The sequence below is a fragment of the Amaranthus tricolor genome, chromosome 9 (genome assembly GCF_026212465.1).
Source record: "Amaranthus tricolor cultivar Red isolate AtriRed21 chromosome 9, ASM2621246v1, whole genome shotgun sequence".
Taxonomy (NCBI): domain Eukaryota; kingdom Viridiplantae; phylum Streptophyta; class Magnoliopsida; order Caryophyllales; family Amaranthaceae; genus Amaranthus; species Amaranthus tricolor.
The window spans coordinates 3,262,335-3,282,749 of NC_080055.1; the positions used below are offsets into that span (position 1 = coordinate 3,262,335).

Here is a 20,415-nt window from a genome sequence, read left to right on the forward strand (position 1 = left end):
GCATTCCTTTACAAGATGTTCTATAGATCCACACTCAAAGCAAGCAAGTTTGTTAGTTCTAGAATTAGAGTTATTCGAGGATTTACCTTTATTTCTAAATTTAAATTTCTTAAAACTTTTGCGCATCTTCATGATTCCTTCTAGACCTCTTGTGATCAAGACAAATGAATCTTCCTCATCATCACTTTCTTCATCATCGCTTGAGGATTCATGATGTTTCTTTGCCTTTAGAACAAGATTCTTCATGGATGGAGTTACATCACTTTCTCCATCATCGTGTAGGGTAAGTTCATGAGTTGTGAGTTTTCCAAGAAGATCGTCAAGTGATAGAACTCTCAAGTCTTGAGCTTCTTCGATGGCGGTGACTTTTGGACCCCATTTAGATCTTGGAAGACACCTCAAGAACTTTTGGACTTTTTCAACATTAGTAAAAGTTTTACCAAGAGAACAAGCTATTAGTAATTAATGTAAAATGAGTAAACATTTCATTAATATTCTCATCCTTTTTCATCTTGAACATTTCGTATTGATGCATGAGGATGTTGATCTTAGTCTCCTTTACTTGACTTGTTCCTTCATATGTCACAACTAACTTATCCCATATTTCCTTAGCGCTTGTGCATGATGAAACTCTATTGAACTCGGTACCATTTAAAGCACAACACAATTGATTCATTACTATATAGTTTTTGGATACGGATTCCAAATCACTTTGTGAGTATTCGAATTCGGATTTAACCACATCATTTCCTTGAGCATCCTTTTTCATGGGTACCTTAGGTCCTTTAGTTATGATGTCCCAAAGTTCCATATCTTGATCAATCACAAACATCTTCATCAAAGTTTTCGAATGAGAGAAATTTGTTCCACAAAACAAAGGAGGCCAAGAACACAAACGACCTTGAGCAAACAACCCCTCTCTTATCGGATCCAACACAAGATATTAATCTATATGTGTGAAACTCATCTCTGATACCAATTGAAAGTTTATAGGAGTTCGAATACTCTCTAGAAAGGGGGTGAATAGAGAGTATACCCGTTAAAAATTTTTGTCTAGAAGGGTTAGCTCAAGAGCTTGGGTGACCTTTAAAAACAATTTTTTGGAACAGTTTTAGGTCGGTTAATAAATCTATAACGTATGTGGGAAAAATAAACTTAAACAATAACACACGATATGTTGACGACGTTCGGTTCTAAAGAACCTACTCCCCGCCTATGGGTTCTCTTCCAACTCATAGGATTCAACGCCTTTTATTAATGAACTTTAAGACAACCTAGAAGATCTCTCTATCTTCTCTCACCACGTTCTTCCCCTTGAAAAACGTCTTACAAGTCCCTTAATAAAAGCACAAATCCCAAATCTCACAATAGAGATTACAAGTTGAATACTTTAAAAAGTATTCTAAGGTTAGGCGTATTAATCTATGAAAATTCTAACTCTTTTTAACGCTTAATCCTATTACAAATTGTAAGAGCTAGAAGAACTAAGAATTACACCTCTTTTGAACGTTTAGAGAATACTAGATCTTAATTCAACAAGCGAGAAAATCGTAAGAAGAGGTGCAATCTTAATTCTTGAACGAAGCCTTGTTTTTATATATGTCACGCCTCAACATATCCTTGTAGAGCAAGAAAGCTTCATCCGTCAATTTCGTTGATCTGGTTAATCTGCGCCAGTCTTCAAGATCTTGAACTTTAACTCAAACTGACGTTGCACTGACAGCTCATATAAATACGTCATTGTGTGCTGCATATTGTTATTAACAACCATTGTTGTATTGCCACGTTAGAACTCATACAAGATATTGAAAAAACTTCAGCAAAACCATATAATATAACGTGTAAGATAATATCAAAAATTAATTCCTATTTTTAACATTAATTTTAATTGACTTTTCCTATTTTTAGTGTCAATTTAAATTATCATCTTATTTATTGGAAAGCCTTTAATTAGTGTAGCTTAAATTCAAAAGAACAAATTTAAATTCAGAGATTCAAATACAAACTGTGTAATATCATTTAAATGAAAAACAACTTATTTATTCAAAATTTAAACATAAACGTGTAACTTAAACAACTATTAAATATCATGAGCACACGTTTAACTTAAAATTAATTTAATTATTTTAACGTTTTGAACATACATTTATTAAATAAAAAAGAAGTTATTCAAGAATAGATCGAACTCATTCTACTTCAAGAACAAGCGTAAAAAAATTCATCCTTCTGAATTTTTTGTATTATTAAATAAAAAAGAAAATACCCTTTTTCACATGGATATCTAAAAAAATATATGGAAATAAATTGCGTCCAATAGGATTTGAACCTCTACCTAAGGTTTAGAAGACCCATGTCCTATCCATTAGACTTTGGACGCTTTTCATTCCGATTTTTTGGATTTTTTCTTGTTTTGTGTTTCCAAAAAAGAATCGGTATGTATTAATTCAAATTCAAATATGATCTTATCCAAAAAGCTTAAATTCAAAATTTAAATAAGACTTTATCTAAATTATCTTAAGTCATTTAATTTAATCTCAATTAAATATATTTTGGACTTAATTAATTTTTCAATCAATTACTTAATGTATAATATGATTTTGGACTTACTTAAACAACTAAATACAATCAATTAATTTATTATTTACTTTAATATGTGTTTTGAATTATCATCACTTAAGAGAATTGAGTCTTCGGGATCGGATATATATTTGAAGTGGTTAATTTATATGTTATTATTTAATTGCTTATATTTATTATTACTTTGTCATAAACCATCTTAAAGTATATTTTATTTATTTGCAAAATGATGTATGAAACAACCCACCCAACCCAAACCCTTTCATAAATTCTTGTAGCGTGTTATCTATTTCATGCTTTTAAATAGTAAGTTATCGGTTAAGTTTCGAGGATGAAAATAAACCGACTCGAAAATGTGTTCCTTTTTTTTGGTTTATCGAACCGACAGTACCCGAACCGAAATTGTACTCGAACCGGTTGACAACCGAAAATGGGAAAGCTGAACCCGAGCTGTAACCGATTTTTGTAACCGACACATAACCGTTAACCGAGATTACCCGAACCTAATAATGACCGACCCAAGTCATATCCGACCCGAATCATCCTCGAAACCGAACTCTATCCGACTAAAACCGACTTAACCCGAACGAATTATAGATCGAACTGCTGTAAACCTGAACCAATTTTTAACATAGAAGTATGATAGACTCATATTCAATCATCTTATTTGTTAAGCTAATAAAGTGTTAGATATTTTAATAATTTAAATCTTATAAATACATGGTTTCCAATATTTAGAGTTAATAATCAATAGTCAATGTTTATTTAACTACTTTAAATCGAATTAGATGAATATTGATTGAACTTTAAAATTTTAATTTCCGGTCAAACAAGTAAAAGTAACAAAATAAAAATGATTACTAATTAATTTTCATTTTAACTATTTTGCTTTAAATAAAGGGAATCTTGTCATCAATTAAAAATTGACTAACAACTTAATTTGATATTGATTCGATCGATAGTAATTAGTAATACGTAGCTGAATTTTGCTTTTAAAAAAAAACTCGAACCCGATCTGTACCCGACAAAACCGAACCAATTAGTAATCGATGACAACCCAAGACCGATTGACACTCGACACGAACTTCAACCGACACCGAACTGATGCTAACCCGATAGCTTGAATAACCGATCTCCAACCGAATCGTGACTAACCGACTCGACCCGAGTGTCACCCGTTGTAACACACAGCCGAAAAATAACCGATCCGAAATGCAACCGAACCGAATGACACCCGTCCGAAACCGACCCGATCACCCGAATGAACACTCTAGATATGACAACAAAACCCTCCAATTCTCTTTATTGTATCACTGTTTTTGAGTTTTAACTTTAAGTTCGAAGACGAACTTTTGTTTTAAGGGGGAGTGTTTGTAATATCCGAGATATTTAAAAAATAAATAAACAAAATAGAATAAAAATAAAAATAGGAAAATAAATAATTAATAATGTAAACTTTAGAAAATTTAAACAAAATAATAAATTTGTTAAGAAAATTATATGTTTAAAACTAAATAAAAAAAATAGAGAAACAAATTAATTTTAAATAAATAAAATAAAATAAAATAAAATAAACCCAAAAATTTAGGAGTAGTTTTAATATATAAAAAAAATTAATTAAATTTGTAAACTTAAAGTACACAATTATTTTTAAAATTTCAAAACATCCTACCCATTTCTTAAAATAACTCCTCATTTAACTCCATTGTTCTTCCCATTCTTCCCTCTAATTCTAACCAATATTATTTCTCTTTCATAAATTAAGCAATTTACTCTTAAATTATTTCACCGTCTTAATTTTCTTTCTTCTCCTTCTTATTCTTTTTCTGTTGTCAACCATTTATCTTTCTTTACATCTATTATTATCAATTTCTTTTTCACGTTGATAGTATTTTTCAATCTTTAGATATTTTCTATCTACAAATTACAAACAACAATTATACTTCAAACGTTAAGCTTGTAAATGAAAGTTGATAGAAGCGTACATTTATATTCTAGGTCTATTTTACAAGGTAATTCTCAATGTCAATCTAATTAGGGCTATCCCATTAGTATATCATGTGTTAAGTGATAATTTATGTGTTTAAATGAGAAACGTGATTTTGTATGAAATTTTACTTTTTATATTTTATTCTCAAAATTATATTTACTACTATTTTGTTACATATTTAATTTATAATATTATTATTTTGATGAAATTTATAATATTATTTTTTTTTTTATATGCGGTTAAATTTGAAAGAGAAATATTTATGATATTAATTCTTGTTGCCAGTAATTGATATTGAAATGGTGATTTGAAAAATGAGGTTACAATTGGACATTATCAAGATATAGTTTTCTTGGATAAATTTATGATCCTAATTAAAATAAATAATATATGTTTGATTATATGTTTGTGTGCTACTAACACTAGTGGAAAAAAATGTATTTGCTGCTCAATATTTGCTGCGGTTTTTGTGTATTAGCAGCAAAAAATAGAAAAACGTATTGGAAAAAAAAAAATACTCTAATTGCTGCGGTTTTCCTAAGGACCGCAGCACATACCCTAGCATCATGCATTTATTGCTGCGGTTTATGCACAACCGCAGCAAATACCCTAGCAAAATTGGATTAATTGCTCCAGTTTTCTAATGAACCGCAGCAAATGACCTTTGCACAAATAAAACCCGCCATTTCTTTTTATTTCTCATATCTTCTCAAATACGTTATACAGTTGTTCTTCATTGAAAAAACGCTTCATCTTCATTTGCAATTCGTTCCTCTTCAACATCTTCACAAACGCTTCAAAAACGCTTCATTGTGTTCGTTTCTTGTGTTCATCTTCATTTTCACAAACACTCTTTTATTCATTTGCTGTTATTCATCTTCATTTGTACGTGTTCGTGTTGTTGTTCATCTTCTTCATCTTCACAAACTTGTTGCTGTTCATCTTCACAAACTTATTGCTGTTCGTGTTGCTTCTTTTCATCTACTGTACATCATCAAACTTGTGTTTTGAAGGTAAATCCTTGTTGCTTCTTGTTGCTGTTTTTATTTTTAATTTTATTTTGAACTTTTGCTGTTCTTGTTGCTGTTTTTATTTTTATTTTTATTTCATCATCAAACTTTGAATTTTCATAAACGAATTTTGTTGCTGTTCTTGTTGCTGTTCATCGAATATATGTTTCTGTTCATCTTCTTGTTGTTGCTGTTCTTGTAAAAAATCTTGTGGTCATTTGAGAAGATGAAGTTGTTTTTGTTGTTGATGTTGCTGTTCATAAACCATGTTTCTGTTCATCTTCAACTTAAAATCTTGTTACGTTGTTGTTCTTGGTTCTTATTCTTGTTGTAAAAAATCGAATATAATCTTGTTGTTCTTGTTGTTGTAAACTCAATCAAACAATATATCAATAAAGCAATATCAAATAAAAAAGGGCAGTTTCGTCATGAAGAAGATGAAAGACTTCGAATAGGATTTGTGTACGTAGGTTAGATCAGTCATGAAGAATAATGCAAGAAAAAAAAAAACTATTTAGTTTAAGAATATTAATTATTAATTTTAGTCTCTGTTTTCGTTGTATTTATTATATTTATTTTACTAATTTGCATTATTCAAGTTTTTCATATATATGTTTTACATTATTTGAAGTGTGTGTATGTATATATATATATATATATATATATATATATATATATATATATATATATATATATATATATATATATATATATATATATATATATATATATATATATATATATATATATATATATATATATATATATATATATATATATATATATATATATATGTTTTACACAAGTTTTGGTCTCTGTTTTACATATATATGTTTTACATTATTCAAGTTTGTTAAATATTTGTGATATTTGTTAAAAATATGGTTTGTTGTTAATTGTTATACTTATTAGAATTAGAAATAAGTATATATGTTTAAAATTTGTGTATTAATTTTGTTTTGAATCAATTAATCACACTAATTAGGATGACAAACGATCGTTCTTGGATGTATGGAAGCATTGAATCGTCGGAATTTATTGATGGCGTATTAGAATTTTGTAGTATTGCGGTTGAACATCAAGTTAGGACGGGGGGAGTTGGTTTTTATTGCCCATGTGTCAGTTGTGGCAATGTATCAAAGGTAGATAGTGTTGATATCTTTAGGGAGCACATACTTCGACGTGGGTTTAGGCCTCAATATCATGTTTGGGTTTGGCATGGTGAGGAGGGAGTTTACAAAGAGAAAAGTGTTGTTGAGGACGTCAATAATGTGGCCGATGTCAATGAGGATGTAGTAGATCATGTTGATGGGTATGAGACAGATGAAGAGAATGTCGATGAGGATGTGGATCGTGTTGATGAGATGATGGAGGGAGTCGAGGATGAGTTAGGAAAACGTCCTCGTGTTTTTGACTTGTTGACAGAGGCTTCTCAAAAGCCTTTGTACCCTAGATGTACAAAGTTCACCAAACTAACAGCAGTGTTGACAATTTTCAACATTAAGTCAAAGTTCAATTGGAGTGACGCTAGTTTCACAATGTTATTAGAAGCGTTAGGTGAGTTGCTTCCTGAGGGAAATGAACTTCCAAAGTCGACATATTATGCCAAAAAGCTCATGTGTCCTTTCGGCTTAGAGTACCAGAAGATTCATGCGTGTCCGAATGATTGTGTGTTGTATCGGAATGAAAACGAGAACTTAGAAGAGTGTCCTAGGTGTGGGTTATCGCGCTACAAGCGTAAAGGGGCTCGGGATGCTAAAGGGCCCCCGGCTAAGGTATTGTGGTATCTTCCAATAATACCTAGATTCAAGCGCTTGTTTTCTATAAAGAAAGATGCGTTAAATTTGAGGTGGCATGTAGATAGGGTGAAGAAAGGTCACTTGCTCACACATCCATCTGATTCTCCGGAGTGGCAGAGTATTGATAGGTTGCATAAGACTTTTGGGGATGAGGTTCGTAATTTAAGGCTCGGACTGTGTACGGATGGAATGAACCCGTTCGGCAATCTTAGTTCTCAACATAGTACTTGGCCGGTACTTTTAGTGATCTATAATTTGCCACCTTGGTTGTGTATGAAGCGTAAGTACATAATGCTTTCGCTTCTTATCTCGGGTCCTAAACAACCTGGCAATGACATAGATGTGTATCTTGCACCTCTCGTTGAGGATTTGAGAAAGATGTGGGATGAAGGCGTTTCAGTGTTTGATGCATATGCTAATGAGGAGTTCACCTTGCGTGCAATTCTTTTATGCACCGTTAATGATTTTCCGGCATATGGCAACTTATCGGGGTATAAGAACAAAGGGAAGAAAGCATGCCCGATATGTATCGATGACATGGAATCCACGTGGATTCCTAAGTGCAAACACGTATTCATGCACCGTTAATGATTCCTAAGTGCAAACACGTATTCTTGGATGCATAGGTTTGGTCTCCACGTGTCGTGCAAGGTGGTCTGGTCACTAGTTTGATGCTGTCAATTTCGCGTTTTTATTTGTCAATTTCGCGCGTAAAGTAGGTCAAACATGGTTTTTTATGCACGAAACTTCACACACAACACTATTTGGCATATATTATTGTGTTGAAATGGTTAGAATTGATAATAATAGTCATATGCTAGAAATTAGAAGTTAAGTTGCGATTTTATGCGTTTTTAAGCGTTTTTGTGAATTTCACGCGTAAAGTAGGTCAAACATGGTTTGTTATGCACGAAACTTGGCACACAACACTATTTGGCATATATTATTGTGTTGAAATGGTTAGAATTGATAAGAATAGTCATATGCTAGAAATTAGAAGTTAAGTTGCGATTTTATGCGTTTTTAAGCGTTTTTGTCAATTTCGCGCGTAAAGTACTCAAACTTGGTTTTGATGCGAAACCGGGGCTGATTAAGGCCTTGGTTATGCAAGGATTAATGTTGTGCGTAAGCTTTGATTAATGACATAGTCAAAAACTACAAATGATCATGAAAAGAACACGAAACAACCACAAACACTTAAACAAAATTCTGATCTAGCAAACTGTCAACCAGCCCTCCTTCGGGTCAGCTTCTAGGAGTCCACGGGGATTGTTAGAATGGTTTTAGGACCTTGATAGCTAGATCCAAGTACCAAGATTCCATTTCCACTTTAGCCTAGGTCCTGGATGCATAGGTTTGGTCTCCATGTGTCGTGCAAGGTGGTCTGGTCACTAGTTTGATGCTGTCAATTTCGCGTTTTTATTTGTCAATTTCGCGCGTAAAGTAGGTCAAACACGGTTTGTTATGCACGAAACTTGGCACACAACACTATTTGGCATATATTATTGTGTTGAAATGGTTAGACTTGATAATAATAGTCATATGCTAGAAATTAGAAGTTAAGTTGCGATTTTATGCGTTTTTAAGCGTTTTTGTCCATTTCGCGCGTAAAGTAGGTCAAACATGGTTTGTTATGCACGAAACTTGGAACACAACACTATTTGGCATATATTATTGTGTTTAAATGGTTATACTTGATAATAATAGTCATATGCTAGAAATTAGAAGTTAAGTTGCGATTTTATGGGTTTTTAAGCGTTTTTGTCAATTTCGCGCGTAAAGTAGGTCAAACATGGTTTGTTATGCACGAAACTTGGCACACAACACTATTTGGCATATATTATTGTGTTGAAATGGTTAGAATTGATAATAATAGTCATATGCTAGAAATTAGAAGTTAAGTTGCGATTTCATGCGTTTTTAAGCGTTTTTGTCAATTTCGCGCGTAAAGTACTCAAACTTGGTTTGTTATGCACGAAACTTGGCACACAACACTATTTGGCATATATTATTGTGTTGAAATGGTTAGAATTGATAATAATAGTCATATGCTAGAAATTAGAAGTTAAGTTGCGATTTTATGCGTTTTTAAGCGTTTTTGTCAATTCCGCGCGTAAAGTAGCTCAAACTTTGTTTGTTTTGCACGAAACTTGGCACACAACACTATTTAGTATATATTATTGTGTAGAAGTTGTTAGAATTGAAAATCATAGTCATATTCTAGAATTTATGTGTTAAGTTGCGATTTTATGCGTTTTTAACCGTTTTTGACACTAACTTCTATTTTCTCTTAGTGCTTTCAACAACCTCCTTCTTCCGTTGACTGCGGCTACTACGCGCTGAAGTTTATGGACGATATTATAAATTCCGTGAAGGAATTTGGAGTCGAAAATATAGATGCCGTAAGTATTTGTTACGTTCTTAATTAAATATATTATTGGTAAAATCTAAATGTTTCTATATTAATAGCTTTTATTTTAATATTATAATATGGGTTTTAAACGACATTCCGAGGGAAACACGCGCTTTGAGAAGTGAAGAGATGCGCGAATTAAAAGACAAGATTGCCGTGTATCTTGCTAATATTTGTCCTTGATAAATTGTAATTAGTATATATTGATTATTTTTTATAGTTTATTTAATGTATATATATATATATATATGTACGTACATATTATATTATATATATATACGAGCGAGAGTTTATTATTACAAAGAGATTAATGTTGATTATCTGTGATTATCATTGGATTAATCACTGTTATTACATTGTAATATTATTGCATTATTATAAGGATTAAACGGAAAAAGAAAAAAAAAAAGAGACTTATTGCTGCGGTTTTAAGCCTGACCGCAGCAAATAATACCACACTTATTGCTGCGGTTTTTCCCCTTGACCGCAGCAAATAACACCCATTATTTGCTGCGGTTTTAGCCCATGACCGCAGCAACTAATGCCTTTATTTGCTGCGGTTTTGAACCGCAGCATTTAAAGTAGGACATTTGCTGCTATCACTATTGCTGGGGGCCAAAACCGCAGCAAACGAGGTTTTTTCCACTAGTGTAATTATTTAAAAATATTAAATCACGTAAAATGTAACACGAGGAAAATAAAGGTCTTATATTTGTTGAAAACCAAGTATAAGGGTGATTAACAGGTTGCGCTGTTTAGTTAGTATAGCTACCGATAGGTTATTATTTCTGCTACGTGATATGATGTTTGGTCTTCCTACTATTTGTTGTGATCCAAGTACAAGGGGTGCGCACACTAGAGTTACCTGAGACTACTCTACCGATCCAAGTACAAGGGGTGCGCACACTAGTTACCTGAAACTACTCTACTGGCCTTAATTAATAATTTGGGGTGATGACCTTTGGATGAAGTAGCTATAAGGGTAAAGTATCGGCCTACTGGTGTTCTCGTTCCCTCAAATTAATAATTGGACATACGTGTTGTCATTATTAAATATCAAATAACTTAATTGGTTTATGTGATATTATATATATTGTTTTCACAAATTGATTTTTAACTCAGCTTTATATTATTTTCCAAAATTATTTTCAACTTAATTATATTTTTTTTCTTAAATTATTTTCAAACTTAATTTTTTTACGGGATGAAGTTAGAATTACTCAATTTTCTAATTTTGAGAGTTTTTACCTTGTTTTTCTTATATTCTTATTTTGCAGGTATCTGATCGCGTGGGTTTTATGGAGTGAGGTTCACCTAGAAATTAGTTTTATTCCGACCATATGTCAGTTTAAGTTTTTCTTTCAATTGTTTAAGTATTATATAAAAACGAGTTTAAAACTTTCTTAAGTTGTAAGATCTTTTTAGTTGGTTTAATTTAATTAAGTTACTTTTTAGTTGTTTAGCCGTACATTTATTTCTTATCAGAAATAGTTGTGACGATAATGCTTTTATAATTAGGTTTTGGTTTATGTTTTTCTTAAAAAAATTCTTTTTAAAATGAGACTTAATTATGAGGGTGTTACATATATCTGCTACAAACATTAAAGAACATAAGAGATATTTTATAGGATTAAAAAAGAACAAGAAGGACCTCCTAACCTGCCAGAGCCGGAGTCCTGAATAAGATTTTTTGGAGAGCATTTCTCCAAGTGTCAGGATCAGAACTACAGCTGACCTCTTCCTTAAAATCACACTCAAATCCTACTTTGGTAGGAAGGTAGTGTTTGACTGTTATGTTTTAAAGACATCATTTACTTTTTGATGGAATTATTTTCAAGGACACAATGCTAAAGATTATTGGAATAGATATTAAGGTTATTTAATTAATTTAATATATATTTTCCTAATATTTGCATGCCCTTAAAATTTTCTTACGTCCATAGAATCGATTTTTATATTAAGAATAATTTTAAGATTAAGGTGTTTAAATTAGGGATATTATAGAGATAATTCTATTTATAATTGAAGGTTGATATGAGGTTTATAACTATCTAGACGTATGGTGAATAAAAAGTGTCAGGTTTTTATTTTTGGCCTGAAATACATTTTTAAGTTCTTGTAGGACGCTTCAAATAGATTTTCAAAAACTATTCTAAGGTCGAATTTCAAAACTTACAAATAAACAATAATAATGTACGAAATAAGTAGTAGAAAAAACACAATAAGTTGTTATCGAGATTCGGCTATCAATAGCCTACTCCCCGCCTATGAAATCTTGCCAACCCTTAAAATTCAACTTTTTATTAATTGAAACCTAAACCATTAAGAAAATCTCACTATCTTATACTAACATGTTTTTCCCATGAAGAACAATGTACAAATTAATTAAAGATAATATCCCACAACTCTCAAAAGACAATAATCAAATACTTTACAAAGTATTCTAAACATTGAGGCTTAAGAAAAATAAATCTATTCATCTAAAACATTTTAGAACGAATAATATTATGGAGAGCTAAAAATAAATTAAATACAACTTAAGACTTTTAAATCATAGCTCGAAAGTAAGCGTTGAAAGCTCAGTTGTTCTTGAAGTGTTAATGAAGATCTCTTATATAGGACTGCCTCAAGTAGCGGTTGGGAATAATAGGGCTTGATCTCCTTGTTTTTCTAGGCTTAGTTAGACAATGCATGGACTTTCCATAAAAAATAATTCCATGGTTTTAGAAAATATTCCAAATATATTTATTTGGACATACTTAAAGGTAATAAAAAGATTTTTCTAATTACTTAATCTTAGAATAATTGCTCAATAATTTGCTCAACAACTTTAGCATATTAATAAATTATTTGGACATACTAATTAAAGATAATAAAACGATTTTTTCATGTGAACTAAACTATTAGTCAAAATAATTTAATTACTTAACTTATTGATTAATTAAATATTTATTTTAAGTTATCTTCATTTAAATGAGTTAAATCTTCAATCTGTCCTTGATGAAAGTCAAAACCTTTTAACATAATCTACAATTAATAACTTAAACATGTAATTGTATATGTACCAAATATCCTATAAATCATCATATATAAATATCACCATATAACAAACTATCATAAGCATTATATTAAGAACATATGCAAATTTTCTAACCTAAGCTATTAATGACCAAACCAAAACATGCATTAGCAAATAGACACCTCTTTATCCACCTCAAGCTTTTCTGTGACCATCCCATTCATATCCTTGATGAAGTGTTCAAGCATATATATATATATATATATATATATATATATATATATATATATATATATATATATATATATATATATATATATATATATATATATATATATATATATATATATATATATATATATATATATATATATATGGGTTAAAGTGTTAACCTTATCGTGTAATTAGGGAGGATTTAATGTCAAAGGACTCGAGGTTAGTCCTTGATTTGTGGTTTGAGGCGGCATATTTTCTTGGCATGAATATTTTTTAATTCTTGCTTTTAAATAGATGACAAATTAAAATGTAATTCATATTTTCCATTGGCTTTGAAAAATAGCAATACAAGGCGAATCATTACAAGAGAGAGTTTAAGGGCCTGAATAATTTAAAGATTATTCAATCAGAGGGAATATTGAAATGATTAAAGATTATTGAAAAAAGATTGGCATAAGGTAAAGCAATATTACAAAAAGAGGAATTGCAATAATGGATATGAGAGAAAATTAAAATATATAGTTTAAGAACCAAAAGGCTTAAAATCAACATTAGACGATTGAGATCTTTGTGCGTATTAGGATTCTAATTTGAGAGGAACTCCTAACTCTAAGGCTATATCTATCTCTTAAGTAAGGCTAGTTAATATCTAATTCTAATGGCTTACCCTCAGGAGTAGGACAAGTCTCTCTATTTTATCAATGGTCGACCCTCAAGCCTAAGCTATTGACTCATATCATTAACAACATAAGTAATATCAACAACTTTATTTCAGAAAGAACTTTTCAATTTGAAAAAAAGACAACTACCCACCTTGATAATTTCAACAACAAAGATAATTTCATAAGATGTAGTCTGGTCAACCCCTTTTTATTAAAAATACAACTACCCACCTTGATACTCGCTATCAAATGTCTACTACCAAAATATATTATGATCCATTAACACGGTTCCTCAACAAGATCGCTACCTGAGTTAAATGTAAATATGATTAATACCAAAATAAATACATAACATCTATGAATCAAACTTGATTTAATTGATATATTAACTCCTAACATTATATAACACAAAAAATAACCTATAATCAAAATAAAATGCATTTAATAAAGTGTATTTATAGATATTAAAGCTCAAATCATACTTAAAAAATAAAAAAAAAAATCAAATACAATTGACATTACATTGTAAAATTGTAGAGTGATAATATTTATAGAATTTTATGAAATTATAATTCAGTATATTTTAAATATTAGGCTTTCTTTTGGGTCACGGTTAATATTGTATAATGTTGAGGTAATAATCTGTTTAAGAGTGATGATCAGTTGATCGCCACAATAAATAGAAATTGTACTCTCTTTGTCCTATTGGTAATCTAGTAAAGAATTAAGAAAAGTGGATTAAGTAATAAAACATATATAAATAAAATAAAAAGATAACTTAAATATATGGATTATAAAACAATACTATTAGATTAAAGCAAAAAAAATAAATAATATAAATAAAAAAAAAGTGAAATAAATTTCATGTCAAGCAATTGTTTGGTAGCCAAAAACAGGACGTGGATTACAAACTATGACGCATTTTTGTACTCCTACAAGATAATGATGGACATCAACCGTCAGTTTTTAATGAAAACACTCTTCTTGTTTAGTGATTTTGATTGTTAGGAAATCAGGCATCTAACTATAGAAGTGGTATGATATCTCACAAACAACAATTTTTAATTTTAATTTTTAATTTTTAATTTTTAATTTTTAATCATTAATTTTAAATCTCGATGCACATTATGGTCAATTTGAAAATGAAATTCAACACAACTTATTTATTATAACAAGAACAAATATGTATCAAGATAAAATTATGAACTATCTCATACCTTATAGCTTATAAAGTATAATGAGTTAAAAATGTTCTCTTTCATGTTTGTGATATGAATTTTATATTTATAATTTGACATATGATTAGTTATCTTTACTTATTTATTCTAATTACCATGTAATTAAAATAAATGATTTTTTTAAGTACAATTAAAGTTTCCAGAATTAGGAGATTCAAATAATCAATCTTAAAACCTTAATGGCCCGTTTGGTTGATGGTAATAAAGTAATGGGAATGAAATGTTGTAATGGCAATAGTAATGAAGGAATGGATATGAGAATTGGTAATGAAGATTATTTTGTTTGGTGTGCATGACTAAAGAATGGTAATGGAAAATAATATTCCATTGATTGCATTTGGTAGTTAGTAATAAAAAATGATAATGACTCTTAGTTTCATTATTGTATATTTGTATTTAAAAGCATTATTGTATCTAAATTATTCTATCTAATGATTCTTTTTTTAATAATAATATTTTTTTGGATAATTACATACATTACCTTTTTTTTCTTCATTATTTTTTTTCCTTCAGCTCGAAACAACATTACCTTATTTTATTACCACAGTAATACTTCATTACCATTACCGCCTAATACCATGTTGTTTGATGGTAATGAAAATGGCCCTTTTTGGTAATTTCATTACCTTATTTTATTACCATCCATTACCATTGAAGGCATCCAAACACCAAAATTTTCATTACTTAATTTTATTACCATTATCGCCCTCTAATACCATGTACCAAACGGGCCGTAAAATCAATGGCAATTGGCACAACAAAATATTTACAGTTACATCAAAACGAGAATAAAACACAATGCAAAATAAATAAATATGTGCTCCAACTAATAAGGCTAAGTTAGCTTTTAGGTGGAATATCCTAAAAGTCTACCTCATTTTTATTGGAAGTGGAAATTCAAGTAGGTGTTGAATCAATTTTGACAGTTTGGGTCCGCCTTGAGCTATGTGATCATCACTCCTCACTTTCTTGGATTAATAGGCTTATAGCACTACAATTAACCGCTACAACAAATTTTGCATGCCTCGTGATTATAATTTTCAAGAAATGTAACGTAATGATATTGAGATTATTAAAAAGTTTTTTTTAATAAATTTGTATTGAAATGAATATTATGATAAATATAAGATAATCGAAGTACAATAAGTATGACTATTTTATGTTATATTGAAAATTCAAAGGGACATATATATATATATATAAATATATATATATATATATATATATATATATATATATATATATATATATATATATATATATATATTACTTTATAAGAATATTGAAATAGAAATTTTTTAATAACCTACATGTAGAGTTGTATGCTATGTTTAGGAATGATAATTTCATTTGAAAATATAGATTTGACTCAAATCTAGTATTTGGCAAATAAAAAAATTTCAAATTTGAATTTGAATCAGATTTACCATTATTGCAAAAGTGGTTAAAGATGAGGATTTGAGAATGACTTTCCAAACCTTTTCACCATCAAATTTTTTATTAATAATAACATAATTGAAATCCACAATTTAAAATTAAATGCCTGTTCCCAGTAAAATTGTCGAAACTTATGAGAATCAACAAACTCACTTGAAAGAATTCAACATCCTTCTTGAAACTTTAGGTGCTTAACAAAAATAGCCACACAGAACTACTTTTTGTATACAACATCGACAAACAATGTGATCACAAAATATGTTGAGTTGCATATTAATCCTAAGTCCTTCCGTTTGATAAATTTTGCTGTAATTTCCTATTTGAAACATTTCATGCATTTTACTCTATTACCTTTTGTTGTTATATCTTCGTTGGTTCAATTAGGTATCATCCACATAGTACTTCAATTTTTCCTTCATCATCAATTATTCATCATCATAACCAATGTATCCCGCTCATAAAAGTTATGATCATAATTAAAAAAGGAATAGAAGACAATTGACCATACCCTTAAAAAGAACAACCAATAAGACACTTGCATTGAGAATACCTCCAAAAGCGAACAAAGGCGAGATATGACAAGACAAAACATGTAGCAATACAAGACAAAGTATTAAGGCTAAAAAGTTAATAAATCAAAGCAGTACAAACAAAATCTTAAACACCCAAATAAGAATAGGTTGAAGATAACTATAGATGGTCCAAAGAGCATCTCTTCTCAAAATCACAAATAAAAAAAATGTAATAAGTTGAAATTCAATTTGAATTAAGTATTCTTGTAATTCCAGAGGATTCAGCTACAGGAGAAAGAGGATCGACTTCTTAGGATCCATCTTTAACCCTTATTGCCCAACCTAGAAGTGGAAAACTAATGTGTTGCATGTACTAAATTGAACGTGTACCTATAGTCCGCCCGTGACCCCTAGATGCCATAGGCGTCCTTGGGATGATCTCTTAGTTCTATAGGGTGGAGACAATGAGATCAGTCCAAGACTTGTATTTAGCATCATTATGTGGTTTTATCCATAGTCAGGTTTTCAGAAACCTGCAAATCATTCATGTCGTTCCTAATTTGCTCCTTCTAAGTTTTCTTAGGTCTATTAACGACTTCACTTTCCATAATTTGAATATAAATGACTGAAACGATAATCTAGACAGATTCAAACCTAAATTCTCTTTTAGTAGAATTAAAAAGCTTATGATCAAATACAAAATTTAATTGTGATAAATGAAAATTGTCTTCGTGAATTATAGACACATTTTTCAATGGGTCCTAAGCCGTTGCATTTATGAGCATCTCTCAAAGCCTTTTTCATAGTTTGGAGTTTATGTTGTCCAGAATTAATTAAAGGATTCAGTAAAGGCAGATTGTTTATAAAAAGGTAAAAATGGAAGATATGATTGAAGTGGTCCTATTTTCTCGTATTGTAAGACATTATGACTCGTGAACCAAGCTTGGGTCACACTTACTTACACACTTGTATTTACTGTGCTTGTCCCCCACACAATTTAAACCCAAACATCTTGTCTTGGAAATCAAAGCTACCATGCTTTTGCAAATCGCCCTTCTAGCATCTCTAAATTTTGTGTAAATGTCAAATAAAATGTTCCAAAAATATTTGGAACATTAAAGCCAAGTTATTTATTCTAGCTCCCTACGGAAAACTCAAAATTGCATCATTCTAGAGATCGTTTGAATTAAAGGTAAATATTTACGAAGTAAATAAAAGTCAAACTAAAAAAATAAAGTTAGTTAGATAAATGATCAAAGGAATTTGATTGTTAGAGAGGTGAAATAATTAATTTGAAGATAATGAAAAATGGAGAAATTATCAATTAATTCCCTGATTTTGGGTATAAATTTAAGCTAGGGGGGTATGGGGGAATTCTTTACCTCCAAATGAGGAAAATCAATCTCTTTTTTATCCATCTTTTTAAATTTACTCTCATTCTTCTTCTATTACAATCATTTCAATAACTTCATTTACATTCTTTAATTACCTTTGTTACATTAGTTTGACTTTTTTCTCCCCTTAATATTTACTCTCAATCTAAGCGACCCCTAAAAATTATTCAATTTGATATTCATTTATAAATTATTGTAATAAGTAGTGAAAATAAGGATTCTAATTGAAAAAAAAGGCACATTGATACTAATCAATGATTATTACTCTTCTATGCATACAACTTCTAGCTCAAGCACTTCAATACTCTACAAATTTTGACCGTTTGTTTTGTTGACATTAACTACACTAGAGGTGGGTATGGGTCGAGTTCGCATGCATGCGGTACAGGCACGACGGCACAACAATAGAAAATTTGAAAAAAATAACATTATTTAACAATTTAATTTCAAAAATAAGCTTCGTGAAAACTTATTTTCCAAAGTAAGCTTCCGTACATCCAAGTCTAGCCTCGGGTAAAATCGCTGTTATTAACAGCAAAAGAGAAAAAAAAAATTAAAAACCCATAAGTCACTGTTACTAACAGCGACTTATGGGTTTTTAATTTTTTTTTTTGTTTTTTTATTTATGAACTAAAGTAGCCGTTGTTAATTAGAAAAATAGCCGTTAGAAATTTGAAAATAGTCGTTGTAATGATGCTCTATGTTAGTTTTACTCTCAATTTATAAATATTAATACTTTTTTTGAAAGTTCACTTACGTTACTATATTATATGTACAAATGTTCAATATATACAAACAGTATTCTAATGCTCCTATGATTCGCCTACATCGTAAGGACATTAGGGTCGAGAGGGCCTGGAGCTGCTGGATCCATCTGTGCTGCAATTTAACAATAAGTAAGCGTTATCTATTGTAAAAATAATTAAGAAGTACTTAAATTGTTTACTGTTTACCTTGACGTGCAAGTTCTAGTGTTGTAACCGTTACTACCACACCGCCGACAAGCGTTGCGTCTCCGCGATCCTTCGTCCATTTCGTTCGTGATCCTCCTGGACTTAGGTCTTCCTAATCCACGAATGTGATCTGGATCGTGTAGCACCTCAACACCGGTGTATTGAGGCCATGACCTCTTATCAATTAACGGCAAGAATATGCATTCATATGTGTTAACATAGCTCTGGGTCGTGTAGCAGGAGTCCACAAAACGCTCGTAGGATAAGTGTCGTTTAATACAAACGGCAAGAACATGAGAACAAGGTAAGTGATATATGGAGGGTTTGTTACAAGTGCATTCCATCTCTCTCATATCTACACTTTGTATTTTACCACCCTTGGCGGATCCTCTATTACCACGTCCAGTCTTAACTTGGAAAAGGCCTCGTCTGTAGTCAAATGTGACGATCTCATGGTAGTTTGCCTTCTCGGTGTTACGGGTTATAATCCTAGTGGCGTGTGAAGTGTATTTATTTCCCCCAATTAGCCACGCGTTCGCATTCTCGCGTCTTTTAACAAAGTAATCATTAACACGGTAGAAGGTGAACTCCACAAGAGTTGTTATAGGCAAGAAACGCACACCCTTCATCACGTTATTGAATTCTTCGGCCAAGTTGGTATTAGTAACACCATACCTATACCCTCCATCGTGACATATTGACCATTTAGACATTTCACCAACTTGATCAATCCAAAAAAGTGCTTCCCGATTAGCAACACCAATGGCCTTCAATCCTTCGACGACCTTATGTGGTTGTCTTTGCTCTGCAGTCCTTTCATACCTCTTCCACATATAACTCTAAAGAAGGACTAGGGGTAGACCTTGAATACTCCCACATTGCATCTATAGCCTCCTCATCCTCAACCGTAAAAGCTAACAAATCTCCACTCAGATTGTACTTAAAACTTATATTAATAGTAATTCTTGTAGTGTCAATGCCAATCTTAGAGCATATAAAATGTTTAAATACATTCAAATCCATGTATGAGTTGCATGCAAATAGTTTATGTCTTCCCCCAACGTACTTAACATTGTTACTAGTTGATCGAATTGAACCATTCCAAAAGCATACAACAGTCACACGAAATGAATCCATTTCTACAACAATACATACAAAATTAACATCACCATACATGACATACATTTTAAAATCA

General features: G+C 30.8%; 1 protein-coding gene across 1 annotated transcript; it reads right to left on the bottom strand.

The window, feature by feature from the left end:
* Positions 1-16,741: 16,741 nt before the first annotated feature.
* LOC130823188 (uncharacterized) lies at positions 16,742-20,353 on the bottom strand. The gene is made up of 4 exons (XM_057687822.1): positions 19,221-20,353; positions 19,065-19,141; positions 16,886-16,980; positions 16,742-16,774 (listed from the first exon to the last, which is right to left on the bottom strand). Exons 1-4 carry the CDS (start codon positions 20,051-20,053, stop codon positions 16,742-16,744), a joined length of 1,038 nt encoding a protein of 345 aa, XP_057543805.1. The 5' UTR covers positions 20,054-20,353.
* Positions 20,354-20,415: the final 62 nt, after the last annotated feature.